General features: G+C 36.7%; 4 protein-coding genes across 4 annotated transcripts; 3 read left to right on the forward strand and 1 right to left on the reverse strand.

Annotated features, from left to right (window-relative positions):
• Nucleotides 1-7,845: 7,845 nt before the first annotated feature.
• Nucleotides 7,846-10,241, forward strand: LOC110791029 (cytochrome P450 76A2). The gene is made up of 2 exons (XM_021995793.2): nucleotides 7,846-8,917; nucleotides 9,482-10,241. Exons 1-2 carry the CDS (start codon nucleotides 8,015-8,017, stop codon nucleotides 10,091-10,093), a joined length of 1,515 nt encoding a protein of 504 aa, XP_021851485.1. The 5' UTR covers nucleotides 7,846-8,014; the 3' UTR covers nucleotides 10,094-10,241.
• Nucleotides 10,242-11,723: 1,482 nt separating this feature from the next.
• Nucleotides 11,724-14,790, reverse strand: LOC110791033 (protein PSK SIMULATOR 1). Its single transcript, XM_021995796.2, has 2 exons — nucleotides 14,587-14,790; nucleotides 11,724-13,866 (listed from the first exon to the last, which is right to left on the reverse strand). Exon 2 carries the CDS (start codon nucleotides 13,863-13,865, stop codon nucleotides 12,153-12,155), a length of 1,713 nt encoding a protein of 570 aa, XP_021851488.1. The 5' UTR covers nucleotide 13,866; nucleotides 14,587-14,790; the 3' UTR covers nucleotides 11,724-12,152.
• Nucleotides 14,791-15,935: 1,145 nt separating this feature from the next.
• On the forward strand, nucleotides 15,936-19,300 carry LOC130461454 (uncharacterized). The gene is made up of 9 exons (XM_056829568.1): nucleotides 15,936-16,075; nucleotides 16,185-16,808; nucleotides 16,907-16,999; nucleotides 17,095-17,778; nucleotides 17,854-18,012; nucleotides 18,106-18,288; nucleotides 18,395-18,433; nucleotides 18,529-19,146; nucleotides 19,241-19,300. Exons 1-9 carry the CDS (start codon nucleotides 16,034-16,036, stop codon nucleotides 19,298-19,300), a joined length of 2,502 nt encoding a protein of 833 aa, XP_056685546.1. The 5' UTR covers nucleotides 15,936-16,033.
• Nucleotides 19,288-20,927, forward strand: LOC110784825 (uncharacterized). The gene is made up of 7 exons (XM_056829557.1): nucleotides 19,288-19,421; nucleotides 19,532-19,715; nucleotides 19,801-19,893; nucleotides 20,187-20,318; nucleotides 20,441-20,565; nucleotides 20,641-20,713; nucleotides 20,799-20,927. Exons 1-7 carry the CDS (start codon nucleotides 19,357-19,359, stop codon nucleotides 20,910-20,912), a joined length of 786 nt encoding a protein of 261 aa, XP_056685535.1. The 5' UTR covers nucleotides 19,288-19,356; the 3' UTR covers nucleotides 20,913-20,927.
• The last annotated feature ends 1,047 nt before the right edge of the window (nucleotides 20,928-21,974 follow it).

Raw genomic sequence — 21,974 nt, forward strand, 5'->3', positions numbered from 1 at the left:
TGTTCGTATCGGAAATGAATTCCGGAATCGAGAATTTAATCGGAAGCGCATCGTACGAATTAGCATCGGACGAGGCCTGCCAGACGAAGGCCCAACACAAAGCCGGGGCCATCGCCCAGCAAGCCAAGCGCAACCACCACACGCCAAGCATGCGACCAGGCCCAGCACAAAAGCCAGGCCCAGCCGAAGCTTGGGCGCGCGCGCGGGGCTGCGACGAGTGGGTTGGCGTTGTGCGTGGGCCGCAAGGCCTGCGTGCGGTGCTAGCGTATTACTCGAAGTGTGTTACTCGAATCCTAAAGCTTATAGAATTCGTTTAATGATTAAATTCCTAATCCTAAAAGATAAATTAATTAAATAAGAGTTCCACTAGGATTCTAATTTAATTAATTCGTATCCTAGTAGGATTCCAATTCTCTTTCCATACCCCTATAAATATGTGGCCTGGGTTCACAATTTATAACGAGTTTTAAAGTATTCAAAGTGAGTTTTTGAGAGAAAAATTCAGTCACATACCTTGCCTAAAAGTGCCGAAATTATTAGTACCTTAAGGGCGATTCTAGTTGGTCAATCTTAAGGCGGATCCGGACGTGCTGTGGACTATCTACGGAGGGACGACACTTGGAGTCCTAAAGACTTGTTCTTGTTCGGTTCGGGCGCAGCTAGGGAAGGCACGCAACAAAGAGAATGCTTCTAAACTATGCTATATGATTATGTGTAAATAATATGTATTCCTGGCTTAATGGTTGTTTCCGCATGATTTATGAATTGTCATATGTATCATAACCTAACAGAAAACCCGTTTACAGTACACGTTGTTTTAACGCGTAACCCGATTAATCCGAACCGTTTACAACCCGTAACCTATTTAATTCGAATCGTTTATACGGAGTAACCCATAACACTTTTAATCCCGCTATTGATCGTAAATTCTTAACACTTTTAAAAGTTAGTTATTGCCTTTGTCTACTAATTAAGGCCTCAAATATTAGAATTTATAAACGTATTAAAAATTGTGATTTTATAATTTGAAATCGAATTCACCTGACCCGAAGTACAACCCTCTACCCATTTCATCCCGCTACTGATTTATCCACATTGTATGAACCTATCGATAAAAACCTGAACAAAGATAAACTTGAACCCGATGTAACCGAGTCATGTTCAACCCGACCCATTTCAGAACCGATATTAAGTTCAAATACTATCTCATCCTGTATTATGTTATCCGTACCCATTTTAAGTACCCGGCCAATCTCAAGTTTATTCTCTTGAAACCAGGTATGATCAAATCTATATATTTCATTAGATTTAATCAGTTCTGAGTCCAGTAAGTTAGATTTAATCAGTTCTGAGTCCAGTAAGTTTAAATAAGTTCAGATAAATTCGGAAAATTTATTTCAAATAAGGTGAAGAGAACGCATCTCCCCCTCCATTTTTCTTTGTTCTACTCACTTATTATATATGTGGTCAAAATAATAAATAAATAAACGGATTTTTCATGAAATACCCTCGAGTTTTGGCGTAATTCACCAAATGCCCCTCGACTTTCAGAAATTCATAAAATACTCCTATTTCAATACTTAATGTACCAAATACCCCTATTTCAAAACTTAATGCACCAAATATCTTTAATGACGTCATCAAACCTATAATCAACCAATTAACGTCTAATTAACACCCCTAATCAACTCACCCATTAATAAACCTAATTAACCCATCCATTAACCCACTAACCCACCCATTTCTTTTTCTTTTCTCTCTCCCCTACCTTCTTCCATTAATCCACCACTTACCTCTACTATCATGGCAGCCATGTTTATGAAATCCTCCACCTCCACCCTTGTCGAACAAGTACACAACTCCTACTCCTATATCTACCCATTCGCTTATTCAACTACTCCAAATTTCTGCAATTTGATTCTTTAGGAAAGATTTCTACTGCAAATCAGTAACATACTGTTCTAGTAGGTATAAGTTTCGGAGTATGCTGCATATTATGACTTTTTGGTAACTAAAATATAGTTTTCCCCCTTGATCGATTTGTATACATGTGTGTTTTATTTATTTGAACCTAAAAATAATTCTATAAAATCCTAGTCATCCCCCAACTTTACCTTTAATTGATATGCTTCTTTTTATCAATGCTCAACATTCTCATTGCTTGCTACCTTGCACTAGTTTTTCTCATTGTTGACTCTCAGATCTGATACAAAGGGAAAGTTATCAGCCGGCTCGGTGCAAACCCTATAATTTTCCCCTCGCTTAGATCTTCTCTCTTCGCTGCTTTCACCATCTCCATCCTCCTCACCAAATTCCAATTTTAATTTCTAATTCGCCCAAAAATTTTGATTGATTTTTGCCGGAAATATTGATTAGAGATGCTAGAAAATCTGAGAATTACCGAAAATCAGCCGTTTGTTTGTATTTATAATTAATGGTGGTGGTCGAGCTGGTGATTTCCACCAACTACCGGTGGTTAAACCGAGAAACTCGGCGGAGCTGGAAGGAGGGACGGCGAGGTATCATAGTATGTTTGGTTAAAGGGGAAGCCGAAGGTGTGTGGGGAGACTTTTATGGCGGGGGCGGATGAGAGGAAGAGGAAGGCGAGGAGAGAGAAAATGAGGGTGGATGTCGGTGAAATCATATTTCAGTGGAGGAGGGAAAGGAAGAAGAAAGGAGGTAAGAGAAAATAAAAAGTCATTAAGGGAAAAATGGGTTAATGGGTGGGTTAAGTGGATTAATTAGGGGTGATGACGTCATAGGGGTATTTGGTACATTAAGTATTGAAATAGGGGTATTTTATGAATTTCTGAAAGTCGAGGGGCATTTGGTGAATTACGCAAAAACTTGGGGGTATTTCATAAAAAATCTGATAAATAAATAAATGGTTATACTTTGTGGAGTATTTATGAAGGAAAGAAATTATGTTTGCTAAAATGCAAAAACCAAAGAAAACTCACATACCACATCACCACGAAGAATACAATTTTATCTCTTTGAATGTCCATCACTCGTCGAATCACTACATATATATCCCCGTACGTATAATAGGGTGGAGACAGACAAATGCTCATTCAACTCGTTTCACCGGCTTTATTATTATAATTGTGATATAAAATATTTTATGGAGATATTGAAGATAATAATATCATGGAATTGAGAATACTCCGCACTCGTAAATTCATAAGATTTCAGATATTAGTAAATTTATTCGGTGATAGTTTTCATATCTTATTGATGTGCTTCCAGTACATGTATAATTAGTGGGACAACTACGTACTTTTTAAAACGTTAATAACAAAAATTAAAGTAGCCAATAGAAAAGTATGTATAACACCTAATTGTTTTAGTTGTCAAATCGGTTTATATATTTTTCCATAAAAATTTAACATCGTACTTACAGTTAAAATTTGTAAGTTGTGCATCGCACGGGTCTTATTTTTTATATATGCAAAGATATTCATAATTTCATTGTATAAATGCGTGAAAATGTATCATGAGATTGTATAAAGGATTAAAGCAGTATGTATGTATATTAGTAATATTTCAATAATATTATTGTGTATAAAAGTAGTACACAAAATTGCATTTCAAATAAAATGTCCATGATACGTTATTAAGTAAAATATACTAAGATAGGATTATGTCAGGTAATACTCCGTATGATTAAGATATTATGCATGAGATTGACTACGTAAAACATTGATGTACTTCATAGAATTTTGCATATTGATAAGTCGTTATTATGAAATTCAGTCAGCCTAATCTGACAATAATATATCTATTAATTAATTTATGTGTAATATATACTTTTTTATATATAATAATATAAACAAATAAAGGATATTTTTTAAAATGTTATATATTACATACTTATTATATATCATATAGTACCCGTGAAACTCCACTATAAAGATATTTTTAAAAACATATGGTTCATTATAACATAAAGTATAAAATGTTTGCAATTATTGAAGTCATATATTATCCATACGGGTAATATTGAAAAAGTTTACCAAACATTTAGATTATTACTAAAAGGATTTTTCATGAAATCCTCTGCAATTGCATAAGTTTATCTGCCTAATATAGTACCCGTTTTAAAAAATAGATTCAGAGTATTTAGACTATTACGTTAAATCTACACTTATTTCACATTCAATAGTTGGATTATTACGTAATTAAAGCAATATAAATCATACTCCGTAATACTAGCTTATTCCACATTCAATAGTTGTATTTTTAGGTCGAATCTATATTTTAAAATGTTATATTATGTATAAGATATTATACATTATTAGTTATATTTGATCATTCTAAATTTGTTTGGAATCATAATTATTTAAGGTTAACCAAATAATAGATCATTATATTAGGAAACTCTTATTAACTTTGACAAAGTAATAGAATTATTTTATTTTTAAAAATACTACCAAATGATAAAGTAGATTTGTAAAAGATATTGATTACCTTAAATAATTATTTAATATATACTACCTCCGTTTCAAAAAGATCTTTACAGTTACTATTTGCACGGACTCCAATGCAATATTTAACTAATACTATATCCAATTTCGTATGTGAAAAATTTATAAAAATTTGATATTCTGAAAATACATCCCGAGACCAATCTAACAAGATCTTACATGTAACGTTTTGATGTATATAATGGTGAGAATTTAAGGTCAAAGTTTTTATACTTTGGACACATTTTCCAAAGCGTAAAGAACTTTCTGAAACGGAGGTAGTATGTAAGTTAAAAAAAGTAAATAAAAAATACTAAAAGACAGGGACACGTGTCAGTTTCATAGATAGTAAATACTAAAAGACAGGGACACGTGTCAGTTTCATAGATAGTACGTGCCATGTCTTTTAGTAGGGCATATATATAGATATAGATATATATATGCTACTCAATAACTAATAGATTCTTATATATTTAAGGGAGTACGTAGTATAGTGCAAACCCTAGACAATCCAATATAACTAATTAGTTGGTATCAGTTTTTTTATTGGCATATAGTTGTATAGCAATGCCCTGTGATTTTATATGGTATATGAATTTGGTTAGATCTATTAATTTTAAGTCTGCAGCCATTTTTTATTGCACTTAAATCAATAGTATACCAAATTCGTGTACTGTATAAAATCTTTTCTAGAATCAAAAGATTTGCTAATTATATTTTAACGTGTCTAATAATGTAAGTTTGCTACACACAAATAAAAAGTAGATTGAATATTCTATAGTAGATCATAGTAGATTTTATAATAGATTATACGGAGTAGTAGATTTTATAGGCTAATTGATCCGTGCACATTGAATATTCTACAGAAGATATAGTATATTGAATATTTTATAGTGAGTTATACCTAAAGTACATAACGTATTTAATAATGTAAATTTGGTTGAATTTAGTTATAAAAAAATAATAATGCAAATGTTAGAGCAATTGACAAATAATCTACATATTGAACCCGTGCATAGCAATATCATTTTAAAGGATATCTTCATGTTCAATATCAAATTCATCATGTTCAATATTAAGCCTTTAAAATGATATTGCACGGGTCTCGAATTTAGTGCTATTGTAAAAATATCATTCTAGAATAACTTTTCATTTAGATTCTTATTCTATATGTTGAACCATAACATTTTAATATTTTATAGTAGTTTATATTGTATTGCCATCTAAATATTTCATAGTAGATTGCTAATTATATTTAATATCATCTGAATATTCTATATTAGATTGTGAAATATATTCTAACGTACTTACTTATGTAAATAATATTAACAATTTAGTTTTTAAAAAAAATAATAAAATTATTACACAAGGGCACTTGTCAGTCTCAGACTGAGTGCCCTGTGTTTTAGTAGAGTATATAGATTATATCCTAAAATAACATAATTTCCTATGCTTAATAGTAGGATACAATTATGCATAATATCATTAATATATATATCTTTGTAATATTTTATGACATTTAGTATAAATTAAAATTAGTCATCATTTTTTAAATTAAAATTGAGAACCTGAACGAGCTTTTGAGCGAGTTCATAAACAAACATGGACGAGTTATAAACGAACATGAATAAATTGTTCGCGGGCCTAAAAGAGCAGAACATCAAGTTATTAGAGCTATTATCATTTATTAAATGAGCTTAAATTTTTTGTTCAAACTCATTTATTTATTAATGAAAGAGCTTTGACTGAGGTTTGACCAAGCTAGCTTGTTCACGAGCTGTTCACAAACATACTGATAGGCTAAAGTCGTATCACCTAATCAAAGATAAACCTAATTCCACTTACCAGGTAACAAGGGAAGTCAGGATCGAATCCACGGGAAAATGACGTTCTTTCTATTACTAAAATAAGGTCTGGACTATCGGGAAACAAGAGATTGATTTGATTTGAATAATAAAACTACAACTATATAAATCAGATATTAAAAGGTCTAGGGCATAGGTTCACCAATGAACAACAATCCAGAATGATAAACAATATTAATAATCAATAAAACAGTTAATTAGACTAGCATGCTCTCAAACCGATACTAATCATAGACTTGAAATTAACAGGCTCTTACTATGTATTAATCCCAATTCTACCTATTGAAACACGCCTAAATATAAATTGCATCTCTCGAATCTTAACTCGATATTGCTAGACTAATACAATAAGACCTGCGCAAATCCAATCGCATAGTAAGTGAAAGCAATCAATAGGAATTAACCAATAATACCAACAATCAACAATATTCAATCATCCCTTCATATTAGTTCATGGATTCCCAAACCCTAGAATATAAATTACTCGGACATAATTGAAATAACCAAAACAATAATATTAATTGAAAACATAATTAAACTAGAATAATAAAGCAAAGAATGAATTAATACCTAATTGAAGAATGGTAGAATGAATGAAAGTTTCGAACTTTGATTGAAATAATACTAAGTGTTTGAATAATTTTGAGAGAATAAACTAAGTGCAAAAATAAGCTAAGTACTTAATACTAGAAATTAAGATAGTCAATTAAAAAACTAAAGGCTTATATTTATAGTCTTGCCCTAAAACGAAACTAAAAACCGGAAATAAAAGCTAATACACGCATTAGGGGTTGTTGTCGCCTGATCAGGCAAAGGGCCGACCGATCGGGCAACCAGCTCGTAACCCGCGGTATCTATTAATTTTCATATTTTATATTCCAATTTTTTTTCCATATAAAAAAAGATAGAAATAAAAAAGAAATAAAGTTGATGTGTTTTAAAAAAAACAAAATTTGACGGAAAATTTTGCATAAGGAATTGACATGTGTCACTCTTTGTGTCTGTTTTAGTATAATGCAATTAGTCTTATATGCACGCGGTGCGTGCGAATATAAGAAACATGTTTGTGTTATTACATTTAAATCTAAAATAACATGTAAAAAAATATAATATAAATGTGATGCATGCGAATATAAGAAACATATACGTTAGATAGAGTCGAACGCATATAAACAGATTGATTAAAGTGATAAGAATTTATTTAAGGGGCTAGATTGATTAAAATGCTTCTTTGGGATTTTGTATTGGATAGGTTGTCATTATATTCTCTATTCTATAAGTGTGGAGAATATTTTAGTAATATAAGGGGACACCAAAAGTGAATTTACTAAAATAACATCACCTCTTCACTTATATAATAGAGATAGATTGATATGGTCTTGTTGTAAGGGTAAATATTTTAGGTACATGTAGGTTACGTTACAGGTTAAAAAAAAAGTATTTGACAGGTCCAATACGCTGGTATACATATTCTTTAATGGACAATATGTTGTGCTTAGCAATATGCAAGTAAAGGTGCAGTCCGTGTCCGTTCAGACGCCGTTGTCGTTGGCTAACTTTAAGATCTGATTAGCTGGTTAGAATTATACATTGTCAAGTATAACATAAAATATAGTGCTCTGCAAAGAACAAGATGCAATATCAAAAAAAAAATTACTACTGAAACTCCGAGATCTCTCATTCATGGAGTGGCCTTTCAGTTTTCCACTTTGGTCCATTGTGCTCATATTTCTTCCAATTTTGGCCCTCCTGCAAAAAAGAAAACACAGCAGCAGGCGACTTCCACCAGGACCACGTGGACTACCATTAGTCGGCAACATGTTTGATCTAGGAACCATGCCACACCGCACCTTAGCCACACTAGGCACCAAGCATGGGCCCCTCATATGGTTAAGGTTAGGCAGTCAAAGGATCCTGGTCATTCTAACAGCCAAAGTAGCAACTGAGTTTTTCAAGCACCATGACCTCTCCTTTGCTGACCGCAATATTAACGAGACAATGAGGGTCCTAGACTATGACAAAGGTTCATTGATCTTAGCTCCATATGGGTCCCACTGGCGAGTAATGAAGAAAATCTGTGTGATTGAGATGTTGACTGTCAGACGGATCAATGAAACTGCATCTGTTAGAGAGAAGTGTGTGGTTGATATGATAAAGTGGATACAGGATGCTGCAGGGAAAAATGATCAGGAGATTGAACTTGGTAGGTTTGTTTTCATTGCAGGGTTCAACTTGCTGGGGAACCTCTTGCTGTCCAAGAATCTCTTGGATCCAAGTTTAGAGAAAGGGTCTCACTTCTTTGCAGCTATGAATGGGTTAACTCAGTGGACTGGTCTTCCTAATGTTGCAGATTTCTTTCCCTGCCTTAAATGGCTGGATTTGCAAGGGTTAAAGCGGAAGACAACAAGAGACATGAGAATATTATTTGAGATAGCAGCACAATTCATCAAGGAGCGTATCCAGGAGAAGGAGATGGGAAGAGACAGTGCCAAGAGAGATTTTCTGGACGTGTTGCTAGATTTTGAGGGTGATGGAAAGGAGGAGCCTCAGAAATTATCAGAACATCATATCACCGTTTTTATCTTGGTCAGTTTTTTTCATATACTTCTAGCTCTAAACATGTACTAAAACACAACCAAAACTAGGAAGCGAAAAGACAACAAATCCTTGGTAAAAAGAAATTACCACAAAAAAAATCAAATAATTTAGTAATTTTAGAGTGTAGACCTGGAAACACTTAGACGTACCTGATTCTGAATCACTAAGCAACCGCATTGCCACATCTAATCTTGTTGCTGCAAGATGCCTACTACACCTTACACTGTTACAGTGTTTCTGCATCCTTTACAGGACCTATACAATGGTTCTAAAGTAGGAGTGTCTTGCAAACAGACATAAGACATAGTATCATACTATGTCTGACGGAGTACACATTACAGTACATTTGGGGGGGGGGGGGGGGGGGGTATCATACTATGCTTGACTGAGTACACATTACAGTACATGGTGTTTCTGCATCCTTTGCAGGACGTATACAATGATTCTAAAGTAGGAGTGTCGTGCAAACACACACAAGACATCTAGGCTGTAAAATTACTATCACTTCATGATTTCAGAATTTCACTGACACCCACAGGCGACTTTCAACAGGAGTTTTTCATGGCTGGTACAGAGTCAACAACTAGCACAATAGAATGGGCAATGACAGAGCTACTTGCAAACCCTGATTCAATGACTAAAGTCAAATCTGATTTAAATCAAATTGTAGGGCAGGAAAGAGATTTCAAAGAGGCGGATATCAATGACCTCCCATATTTACAGGCTGTGATCAAGGAAACACTGCGCTTACATCCTCCAACTCCATTCTTGGTGCCAAGAAAGGCGGTTGAAGATGTTAACTTCATGGGGTATGACATTCCCTGTGGCACACAAGTTTTTGTGAATGCATGGGCAATTGGAAGAGACACAGAAAGCTGGAATGATCCATTGAGTTTCAAGCCTGACAGATTTATAGGGTCCAATATTGATTATAAAGGACAGCACTATGAACTAATACCCTTTGGAGCAGGAAGAAGAATGTGTGCAGGGGTTCCACTAGCTCATAAGATGCTGAATCTCATATTGGGTGCACTACTGCATAATTTTGAGTGGGATTTAGAAAGTCATATGACTCCTGAGACGATTGATTGGGAGGATAGGATAGGGTTGACAGCAAGAAAACTTGCACCACTGAAAGTTATACCAAGGAAGCATAAGGTATAAGTATGTGCAACTAAACTTCCTATGGACAAAAGTCGTTTCCATAAGATCAAACACTCATGTAGTCCCGAAAGGAAGGACACAATTTCCCTTTGGGGGTTGTCCCTAAAAGAACTTCTATTTCCTATAAATTTTTTTCTGTGTCTACTTTCAGTCTCTTATTCTACATTTAACAACGGTTATTGATCCCCATGTCAATTCCAAGTGTGAAGATCAACATAGAACCTAGGGAGTAGTAAACTAGGCAATCATGGTTTTACCAGGACAAATTTGAGCGTATCTAGTTGAGCTACAAATCCAAACATGTTGACGGGCTGAAGATGCTATCATTCATCATTATCATTACCCCATTGCCTCAAAGAGGCTCCCGCAAGAAGCGAGGTAAGGGGGGGTCAGACGTACGCAACCTTACCCCTGCAATTGCAGAGAGGTTGTTTCCAATTGACCCAAAAGCGATAACGGGACGACAACGGGACAACCATTTTCTACTTCATGGAAAGGAAGTGAAGAGGTTTTAAGAGCCATTTTGATTTAGTCCATTACATCCCACAACCAAAAGAACAAATGAATCTTTGGCTCCATCAGAAATGGGCTGAAAATGCTAGTCATACTAAAAAAAATACGAGAATTATTTGTCTATCTGGACATGGTCTACTTTCACTAGTTTTATTCTACTATCTAAATCCAAGTCCTCTGCATAAACTCCTGACCCTTTGTTTCAAAGTAGTATGTCTATGGTTTCTTCCTGTAAACAAAGTAACAACCAAAAACTTTCCGTATCATCTTTCACGTATTAAGTAAACAGATGACCAAATGTGGCATTGGCAAATGCACAAGCCCCCTTCAAAAGATAAAACTAAAGGCATGTAGTAAGACATTTCAACTTCAAAGCTCTCTGCAACATAATCTTTGATATTGCTCCATAAACTGCATTTCACTAGAAGGTATGTTTGGATGGTGGGCGAAAAGGGAGGGGGTGGGAGAAGTGGGTTTATATTTTCCCTCCAACCTTTTCCAACTTTGGAACGATGAGGTTTATTATAAGAAAAAGGAAATTGGATCCTTCCATTCCTCTCCCCTTCTCTTTCTCCAGTCAATATCCAACTAAAGGAAAATGGGTCTATAAATCCCCTTCCTCTAAGTTCTCTTCAAATTCTCTAATCCAAACACATTGTATATAAACAGCAACACTCAGGTCCTGGACAATCCAAAAGATCTCCAGTAACTGGAGTACTAACAACCAGGAGACCAATAACAAAGATGACTAGCTCTTTGAAAATTGCACTGCTCTTAAAGAGTACAATAATGATCTTGATGAGAAAAAACTTAACAGCAGTTCAAGTCGAGATATATGAGACTATAAGGAAGCCTCAGAAACACATTCTACCATCGATTGGCAAAAAGTCAGCCATTCTTTCTTCAGCGTAAAAAAAACTACCACCACCCAACATCCTACTATTTAAATTAAACATAAACTTCTAGTCCTTTCAAATGAAAGTGGCCTTTGGGGTGCACCCCCCACCCCACCCCCAACACACACAGAGAAAAAAAAAAGCCAAAAAAAAATATAAAAATACTCGCACTATTTGTAGTTTCTGCTATATTTTTAAAACAGATAGGGTGCAAAAATGCATAGTAGATGCCAGACTGATACTCTCACAAGGCAAGAAAAAAGAATCTCAGGTTTTATACAAATACTGAGGTTAAAGTTAAACATCGCACATCTCTTGTAAAATTTAAACTACGCTTTACAATAATTGATGAGGAAGAGAATATGGTTGCTATTGATTGGGAAGAAGAGGGAGGGGGGAAGAACAAGTTATGCAACCTAAGACATAATAAGCAATGTATAACTAGTATATAAAAGATGGTTAACTCATCTGCTATCTCCAATGGATTCCTTGCTATGTGAAACAAAGGCTTCTCAGTACAAGCAAATCTGCCAAGGCCCTTTACAAATCTAACACTGACTCTTCCAGAAATCCAGCAAACTTGAATACGCTTTTCTGTATGTGTACCACTATCATCAGAGAAACCGAGAAAAGTTTGCCCCCATAATAGATTAAGCATTGCAAGCGACAGTATCTGTCTGAATAGCATACTCATCATAAACTCCGATACCACTCGCTTCCAAGAAAACTATCTCATTCACTTCTTTGCCAAATCTGTACAGGTAGTTCAAACCCAATAAAAGTTCTATAATTGCAGCTTCGGTCTTTGATTGGTTCGCAAAATACAAAGTCTGCACTAGAAGAAGATTCCCCCGAGAAACAATATGCTGCTTCTCATAATTCCTCTCAGAATGCCATCTAATTGTGTTATGGGCAAGAGGAGAAAGCCATTCCAACATTCTCGCTATTGCCAGACTCCATTCAGAAGCAAGGACAGAATCATGAGGTGAGGAAGCCAAGGATTTGGTGTATAGTTTTAGTCTTGCCCTCAACATGCTTCTAATGTTTGTTGTTAACATATTGTACAGATCTTCTCTTGCATCATGGGCAATCAGGTGAGGTGATGAAGCAAGCTTTTCAATTAATATAATAATATTTGCATAATGGAGACTTAAGGCAGCATTTCCCAGAGAACATGGAGGAGTATTTGACAATATACATTGTGAAAGATAAACGGAGCCGCTTGTGGGAAATGAGCTGTCACAAGAAGGATCCAATTTGTTTAACCTTCCATCTACATCACCGAAAGCAATAGCTGCGGAACTTGAAGGCCCAATGCTTGTTGGCATACAGCTCTTAACTACAGGAGGATTACTTCCACCAATCATGCATCCTTTAAATGGCCCTGATTGAGTAAATCTTTTTGTGTTTAAAAAGGGGAACTTTTTATGTTGGTTATGTACATGTTGATAATTCTGTTTCTGGTGCCTTTTGCTAGCTCTCCTACTTCTAGATGGCAATCCCAGTAAAGAGCTTGACCTAACCAGAGGTCCTGAATAAAATAGAGAGGCATGATTTTCAGAGGGATAAACAGAAGATTGTACAAATGAGCGGCTCCGAAGCAGGGGTCCAACAGTAGGCTGGTCCCCATGCGCATGATTTCTGTCCAAAAATATCACTTGATTAATTCCAAGCAGAATTTTAAGCCTCTCAATTATAGTAACAAGGCACCTTGATAGAAGCTGCACAATGTAGTCATATGTCCTAGACCAGGGGGACATTTCTCGTAAGTTTTTCACCTCTTGACGTTGCCAAATGACCTTTTGCTGAAATTCAAGCAATTTTACTCGATTGGTTTCTGGATTACACTGCATTCTCCTCAATGTTTGTTCAAGCTCCACCAACACTTCCATCTCTTGATGCAACTGTGCAGTAGCAGCAACAAATTTCTCCAATTTCTTAACTTTCTTCTCCATCTTCTTCCATTTATACTCCCATCCATAAGATTCAATTGAGTTCTCTAAAGGGCTACTAAAAATATGGTCCAAATGGTGATATATAGGATTAGAGCACCTCTTTCCTAACCGAGTGACAGAGTGTGCAGCATACCACAAATTCTCAACTATTTCTGCAAAAGCAAGGTTCATGAGAAATATTTCATCATCCGATACAAGTTTTAAAATCCCAGGCGAGTTAACAACATCTTCTCTCAACCGCGCAATATGGTTATCACCCAAACAATTCCACAGGTTAGCAACTTTGGACATCAAAGTTGCCACCTCAAATGCCAGGATTCCCATTATCACTTTCTCAGAACGTGATCCATTTCTTCGTGAGGTCCCCCACAAACTACTAAACCAGGACTCTTTCACTCCAAGACCCATCCTATACAAACATATAAGAACAAATTGAACTTAGTATCAACAACTATGTTATTTCTGTGAAGGTAACACATAAAATATGATACTTCAACAACTATGATATTCCCTAATACAGTGACTGCCGATAAATGACCCTTACTAACTACTCGAAATGCCTACTTGCGGGTTATTACGCCAAGGTACTCTTGGCTTGTAGAATCCCTTTATATGTCTCCACATACAAAAACATAAAATGGGTGGAAGTAGCAACTTACTATCAATCAAAATATTTTTTTGTAAACACATCAACTCATATCCTAATACCCATTTTCCAACATTGGCCAACAGAACAGATGGTCATGTAAAGCTCAAAGGGTTGCATTAACAAACTGGAAAAACCCGGAAATGGACGAGCATGACAAACAGAATAACAACCCAGTTGTGCCGAAATGACAAATTTGGCAATGCAAATAAGCTAGAAATCCAACTAGCTTCTAAACCATGATATCAATTCGAAAAAAATGAGCAAACTCAAATCCATATAAATTCAATTTACAAAGGGGGCAAAAACAATTGAAAAAACAAAGAAAACCCAAATATCAACACCTCAACCCTTGCTCATAAATCAAATTAAAACATAAAGCATTCAAACACACTAAATAAACACCATTATGAAGCTAAAACAGGCATAAATCTGAAATTAAACCAAAAATAGTACTAAAAAAGAAGTGGGAAAGAGACTAACCCAGAAAAGAAAAAAACCGCAGGTGTTGTTGAGGAGAAAGAAAAAGGGATCGAAGTTCCGAAACCAGAAACCAGAAACCAGAAACCAAGCAACTGGGGTTATCGAAACACAGATAGATGTGTGTGTTTGTTTGTGTGTTGTTTCGGATTATGAATTAATTATTGAAGAAGAAGTGAGTGTGTGAATGAGAGAGTGAGAAATTCATGCTAACTTTTAAATTGTTGCGTTAAATTTGAAATGAAATGTCGTCAAATTGTAAGGACCCACGTCACCTCCATCTGTCTGTTAGCTTACCGTAGGTTGCTCGTACCATTTCTTACAGGAGGTTGTCTAAAACGATACTGGGTATACCATAACAATGGTATACTAGGGACAAGAAGGTAATTGTAAGTGGAGTAAAGGTGGGTGGCCCACCCTTAATCACCACTTCAGATATTTTGCAACTTCTCTCTCTAAAATTCTGTTCCAAAATTTGAATTTCAAAATTTTTTTTGACTTTTCAATTTATCTTTAATTTCTATTTTATAATTTACTGATTATTAATTTAATGTTATGTAAAAAATCAGGTGGTGGTTTCATTTTTACTGTTTCTTTCCAAAATACGGTTCTTTCGTCTTCTTCCTCCTTGCGTGCTCTCCCGCTCAATTGATCTCCCTCCAAATTCTCCGTCAAGAACTGCCCAAATTCTCAGTCTCTCGTTAGAAGGTTAGCCACTTCGTGACTGGTTTCCAATTCATACAGTCCAAAAAGGGTGTTTGCCAGGGCGATTATATTTGGTGATATTTGTTAACTAAGGAACTTCTGAATTATTTTCCAGGTGAAGTTAATTTATTTCTGTATGAATTGTTCTTTAGTTCTTGTTTTGGTAATATTTTTTGTTTTCACAGTTTTTTGGGGCTGATTTGATTTTTAGGGTTTCACCATTTTGTTTGACAATTGTGTTGCTGATGAATTGAAAGTGAATTTTTTTCACAATTATGTTCTAATTACTTGAAGTAGCTCTTGTTAATGGAAATTTAAGTGTATATTTAATTTAGTGATAAAGTAGCTATTTTTATGGAATTTTCATATTTGGGGTTAATTAGTGGTTAATTTGTGGTTATTATGCGAATTCTATACTGTGATGTTTGTTGTTGAATTACTTTCCAAGTCGAATTAAGTAATTTGATAAGCCTTCGTTTAGGTAAAGTTAAACTGATATGAAGGGGTGCCTGATTAATGTTTAATTCGTGTGATGGCATGCTTTTAAAACTACCTTTGTTTGTTTGATTGTTGTTTGGTACTTGATCTGGTACCAAATGGAAAATATTACATATTTTGATACATTTAGGTAAAGGATATATGATTTGGTATTTTCTTTGGAACCAAACCTAAATTATCAATGTGTTTGGTACTGTTATATCGAAGGTATGCATGGTATAATGATTGGTAAAATTGTATTTGTAGGATGGTTATCAAGGGACAAAGTGGTAGCAGCAGCAAACCTAGGGTGAGTGTCACTGCTCTTTTTATGAGTGTATCGTATTTGCTGATAATTGATAGTATGTATATTGTTATACGTTTATTAACAAGATATGTATTTCAATATTGTTTTTAAGGAAAAACGCGTGGAAGTTGCTCGGAATAGTAAGCTAAAGGGCAAAGACCCTGTCGTCGATGAAGAAATGGAAGAAGATGAGGAAGGGCGATCGCTGTCTGGGGATGACAGTGAAGAATCTGTTTTTGACGGGGATGCATATGAAGATGTTGAAGATGATGAATATGAGGATGAGATATATGAGGACGAAGAATTCGAGGATGAATTATGCCAGAGAACAGTGAAACGTGCGCCAAAGAAAAGGCAATCTGCTAAAAGCAGGAGGGTTATTTCATACGATGAAGTAGAGGAGGAAGAAGATATAGAAGACGAAGACGGTGAATATATGGATGGTGGGTATGAAGATGAAGGAGAGGATGTTGTTGTTCGCGTTCAGAAAAGAGGTAAGAGTTGGAAGGAGGTCGGGCAGAATGCTTTGAAGAAGAAGGCACATCTGCAGATGATGCGGAAGAGGCGTAGAGAGGATTATGATGATGTTGACGAGGGAAGGAGACCTGTGAAGAAGACGATACTTCCTGCGATGAAGCAGATGGGTAGGAAGTTTGATGAAACAGGGGTAGCAAAAGGAAAGCCCCCTGCAAAACAGAAGGCAATCAGAGGGAATAACAGGAGGATGTTTGTGCGGGTATATAATTTTGAAATTTATTCATTGTTTTTAAGGATTTTTATGGTATAATAATGTTTTTTCTACGTAGTTGATGCTAATGTTTTTTTCATATTTAGGTACCGATTCCCAAACATCCTATGTCTAGGGGTGAGTATGCGAAGTTTCACAGCGTGGTAGTTGCTACTCAGCGGGCTAATTGTGGCCGGAAGGTACTATTGATCCTTTATTTAAAGATGAATTGTGTATTTTGATTAGGTTTTGTCAGTTGATAATTTCAATTTTTTACTTAAACTATTATGTGTAGCAACCAAGCGTTATCTGTCGCACGGATGCATTTTCTAAGATTATTGCTGCTTTTGATGAGTCAAGGAGAAGTTGCGTTAGGAAAATGGGTTTCGGGGGGATGTTGGATTTGAAAATATCCAAGCTACCTAGGCAGCTGTGCTACTGGCTGATGTCCCGGTTGGATGGGGGTAACAGTTACCTTGTTGGAGGGGACGGCCATGTGTTGCCGATAACTGCTTCCCATTGGGAATATGTATTCGGATTCCAGAACAACGGTCTTCCGGTGCCAGTGAAGGAGTCTGATCTTCCTCCAGGCACCCTTAAAGCGATGGCCCTCAAGTATGGTGAAAAGAATACATCAACCTCAAAGAGCACAATAATCATAGCAAAATCTGTAAAGGAATTGGCAGGGCCGGTTGACGGTGAAGGAAAGATAAAGCCCCTGGCTAATCAGCGTGATAGGGCCTCGTTCATGGAAAATTTCATGATTGTGTTGCTGGGGCAGATTTTATGTCCTTCTACCGATGGGGGTAACATGTCTTTAAAATTGCTAGGTGCAGTTTCCGTGGCAAAGAATGCATCACTGTACAATTGGTGTGAGTTTTGTCACACATGGCTTTTAGACTACGGAGACGCCTGTCAGCGGAAGATAGACCATCAGGGGTATGTCGCTGGGACTGGTGGTTGTGTGTTGTTTTTGCTGGTGCGTCTATCTTACTGAAATATTTAATGTTTTAAATTATATAAAAGGTTAATACTGTTATTGTTGTGGTGTTAGTATCCTGTCTTATATTACAGTGCCTTACCTGAAAGTGGATTTGTTTTACAGATTTTCTACCTAGACCATTTATGCAGGCTCAAAGTCTGGACACAGGAGGAAGTGGATGAGGCCAAGAATCGGGATAGGAAAGCGAGTGAAGATTATGGAAGGATTACGGTGGGTAACTGGTTGTTAGTCGGTCGTATTTGTCATATTAAATTTTGTATTATCTAATCTGACTGAAATCTATTCCTTTTATAATCTTTCCAGACTGTTGATGTTGTGTACGGGGATCCTCATCCCCTTTACGGCAGGGAGGGTAGACGGTCTCCCGTAGTAGAGGTTGCTGAGATGGTAGCACAGATGACTTCTTCAGAATGGAGACGCACCCTAGCTCAGGAGGTCACAGAGATGGTATGGGAAGTTAAACGCTTTCCTCAATTTTATGTTGATGTTAGTGATTAATAGCCATAAATGTTTTAGGGTTTCAAATAGTACTCATAAATGTCTTTAGGTGTACCATATGAATGATATTGATGTTGTTTGGTACTCTCTGTAGTGGGATAATTTTCAAATATTGAGTGTTAGTGATAAACAGGCATACATGTGTAACTAGTAAAAAATAGTACTCACGCAGGTCTGGAGGAGTCATGTCTGTGTGTATGAATTACATTACCTTTTTTTTCTGTTTAGGTTATGGGGCAGCTTGCTCCATTATTGCAAGATCGCCGGGGCGTATCCCGTGAAAGAGGAATGAGGTCATATCATGCTACCGATCATTTGACGATAGATGTTGATGGTGTGGCTATGCCGTTGGACAAGTCTGTCAATAAGGTGCTTACAGAGTTGGATGCCGATGACGATTCCGATGTGGAGTTGCAACCGTCTGATGGGGGACGTGTATTTGTGGGCCCTCATGGGAGTGTGCCAGTTATGAATCCCCTAGACCCGGTCAGCCACGGTGATGTACCTTTGGTCCACACTGCTGTCAGCCACGGTGATGTACCTTTGGTCCACACTGCTGATGATTTTGGTGTAGTAGCAACTGACCCAGAAACAAGCAAGCACCCGGTCGACCAGACACATCAGCACGGACAAGTTCAAGCTGGTGACGGGCCACCTTCAGATGGAATGTCATCGGAGAAGGTGGGACAGCTGGGTGTAGTTGAAGACAAAGAGGATGATGAAGACAATGGTGAGGAGAATGTTGAGGAGCCGGAAGAGCAGGATGGTGGCGTCAAGGATGGGGGGCCGAACAATAGGGATGATGACGATGATGAGGGACCGGCTAATGGTCCTGTGCAAGGAACGGTTGCAGCATCGCCCTTGGAGAACATCGCTCAAGAGAACCCCTCTGAAGATAAGAACAGTGAAGAGAACACCAGTCAAGATAACCCCACTGAAGGGAAGACCACTGATGAGAATCTCCAAACTGATGACCAAAAACGACCACGGGAGAAATTGATCCTAAGGATTCCGAGAACAAACCCAAAAACACGCTATCGGCAGACGCGAGTACGAATGACAAAACTTGAGAGTGACGTAGTAGCTTATGTGGAGTCATACAATCCTAAAGGGAAAGAGCAGTACGTTCTACAACTTTTACTCATGTGACACTTAAGTACGTTGTATACACTAATGTACGTTGTACATTTATGTAATGATAATCACTTGTATCTGTATTTTATGTTTGCAGGGGGGCCATGCTTATCGAGTGTGATGGTAATGATGCAAATCGGATGATGTGCTACTCGGTTGTGCATCCTAGGGAGTACGTGCATTCCCAGTACGTTCGGGCCGTTGCAAACATATACAACAGGGAATGGGCTCTGGAATACCCAACGAATTCTCGCAGAATCATGCTGGACTCCTCATTTGCGGTATGTTCTCCTAATATTCACCATTAATGAAATCAATAAAGTAAGCGTACGTGGTTGCTTAGTTTTTTGTTGTTGTGCTTTACAGTATCAGAAATTAAAGACGAGGGAAACATATGCTGGTCTGCTGAAGAAGTGGTCCACCCCTCTCCAGAAGATTGTGTCAGCTGATATATCTGTGGTAAGTCTAATTAGTCTTTTTACTCCATGTTTAGATGTCTGATTATATGCCAACAACATGTGTCTGACTATTTTCGGACTAATAACTGAGTGATGAGGCCGTATTTTAAGGATTTGGAAATAAGTTCCTACATGCCTTTTACGTTGAATGATTGCTCTCTATTTGGTCAGTTCGGGATCTGTCTTCTTTTTGAGGAACGTCCTTGTACAATTTGTTATTTTAGTTTTTGGTGTATTAATTGTCCGCGACACACAGGTATGCGATTTGTAAGAATTTGTAATTATCATGTCCAGGTCTATGTTCCAGTTGTGGACAACGGACATTGGTGGTGTGTTGCTTTTGCACTGAAAGACCAGAAGATATGGTTCATTGACAGCATGTATACTAATCCTGCTTCCGAGCATTCTGGGGATGTTAAAAAATTGGTATCTAATCATGTGATATGTAGTTTTTACTTAGTTTTTACTTAACCTGGTTTGGTGGGAGTTTAAGAACATTGACTTCACTCATTTTATTGTACTAACATAATACGGTCTCCTCATTCCAGATAGCAGCTGTGGAGTACGTTCTACATTGGAGGGACACGCAGTATAATGCAGCTCTTGTTTGGAAGTTGAAGCAAATGCATACTTGGCCCTTGGACTCCATTAGCTTCCCTGACTACAACGACACGTACTGTTTATGCTACCTTTTCATCGTCGAGTAACCACCTTAAGTCTTACTGATATGTTTTGTTTGGCTTTGTAGTCATGCGTGTGGAATAGTAATGCTTATGGCTATCCAGGAAAGTGCAAGGGCATTTACAAAGACGATGCAAGTGGTAAGTCCTCTACTACTGTAACTGTAAGTGCTATACCCCCACACTATAAACTTACAGTTGTCTTTTCAAACTTGTTTTGGGACAGGGGGACATCAATGTAGCTCGGAAGGAACTGTTTTTGTCTCACTTGAATTCAGATTTCAACTCCTGTCGCCCGCTTCTTCCCCAAATCGTTGCAACCCACTGCCCAGTTCGTTGATGTTTGGTCGTGCTTCATCTGCTAACGTTTAGGGTTTTTAACCGAGAAAACAATTGCACACTTATCTGGTCAATTTTTGAAATGTGATTAACGCGTGAACTAAATCATAGTTGTTGTCTTTTGATACTCACATTATTCCTAGGAGATGGGATTCATTGCTTGCAGGTATGTTTTGTAAGTTTTGTGGTATGCTTTGTATCGTGCATTAAAGATTTACAATACGAGTTTGGTACGTGTTGTGGTACTTAATAGGTTGTTTGGTACCGTTATTAGAAAAGTCTGGGTACAATCTACGAGTTTGGTACAGCCTGAACTTTGTTCCGGCTTTACATGGTACCAAGCATAAATTGAGTACCAAACAAGATCAGATATGTACCACACGAACATTAGTAATTGTTGCTACAAAAGTTGGATGATTAAGAGTTAGACAAAATAGTTCGCAAACACGGTGACCTCAGTAATCAAAATTTGCGGTGTTTATGAATTTAGTCAATAACTACTTTTCATTTCAGCAGTGTTTATTGTTATAAAGGATAAAAAGGTTATATCAAGTCCTAAGTCAGGTCCGACCCGTTCGACAGGCTGGTAATTTTGTATCGAAATACAATTTTGACACATTAGTTTTTTTAGATACATAAGTACTGGCACACGAGTTGAGATATTAAGAGTGAAATTAACGGTTGCTACAAAACATTAAGTACTGGCACACGAGTTGAGATACATAAGTACTGGCGCACGAATTTCTACATTTTGTATAATTCATCCTGTAATCCATCCAAAAAAACAAGAGCATTATATATATTTATGCAGATCGTGTGAAGTAGTTTCCATTATTAAGTAGTTTCCATTATTTAAAGCGAAGAGGGTAATACGAATCATGGATTATATTATCCCCCGTTACCATTGGGTAATATGATTCTGGACGGTTCTTTGTAAATGAACTATTTAATTTTCGGTAATATTAATCATATGTTATAAGGGTTACAGTTTGGTATACCTCTTCTATTTGATTCAGACTCAACTGAATACTAATATGAGATAAAAACGTACAATACCTTGGTT

Source organism: Spinacia oleracea, chromosome 5 (genome assembly GCF_020520425.1).
Source record: "Spinacia oleracea cultivar Varoflay chromosome 5, BTI_SOV_V1, whole genome shotgun sequence".
NCBI classification, from domain to species: Eukaryota; Viridiplantae; Streptophyta; class Magnoliopsida; order Caryophyllales; family Amaranthaceae; genus Spinacia; species Spinacia oleracea.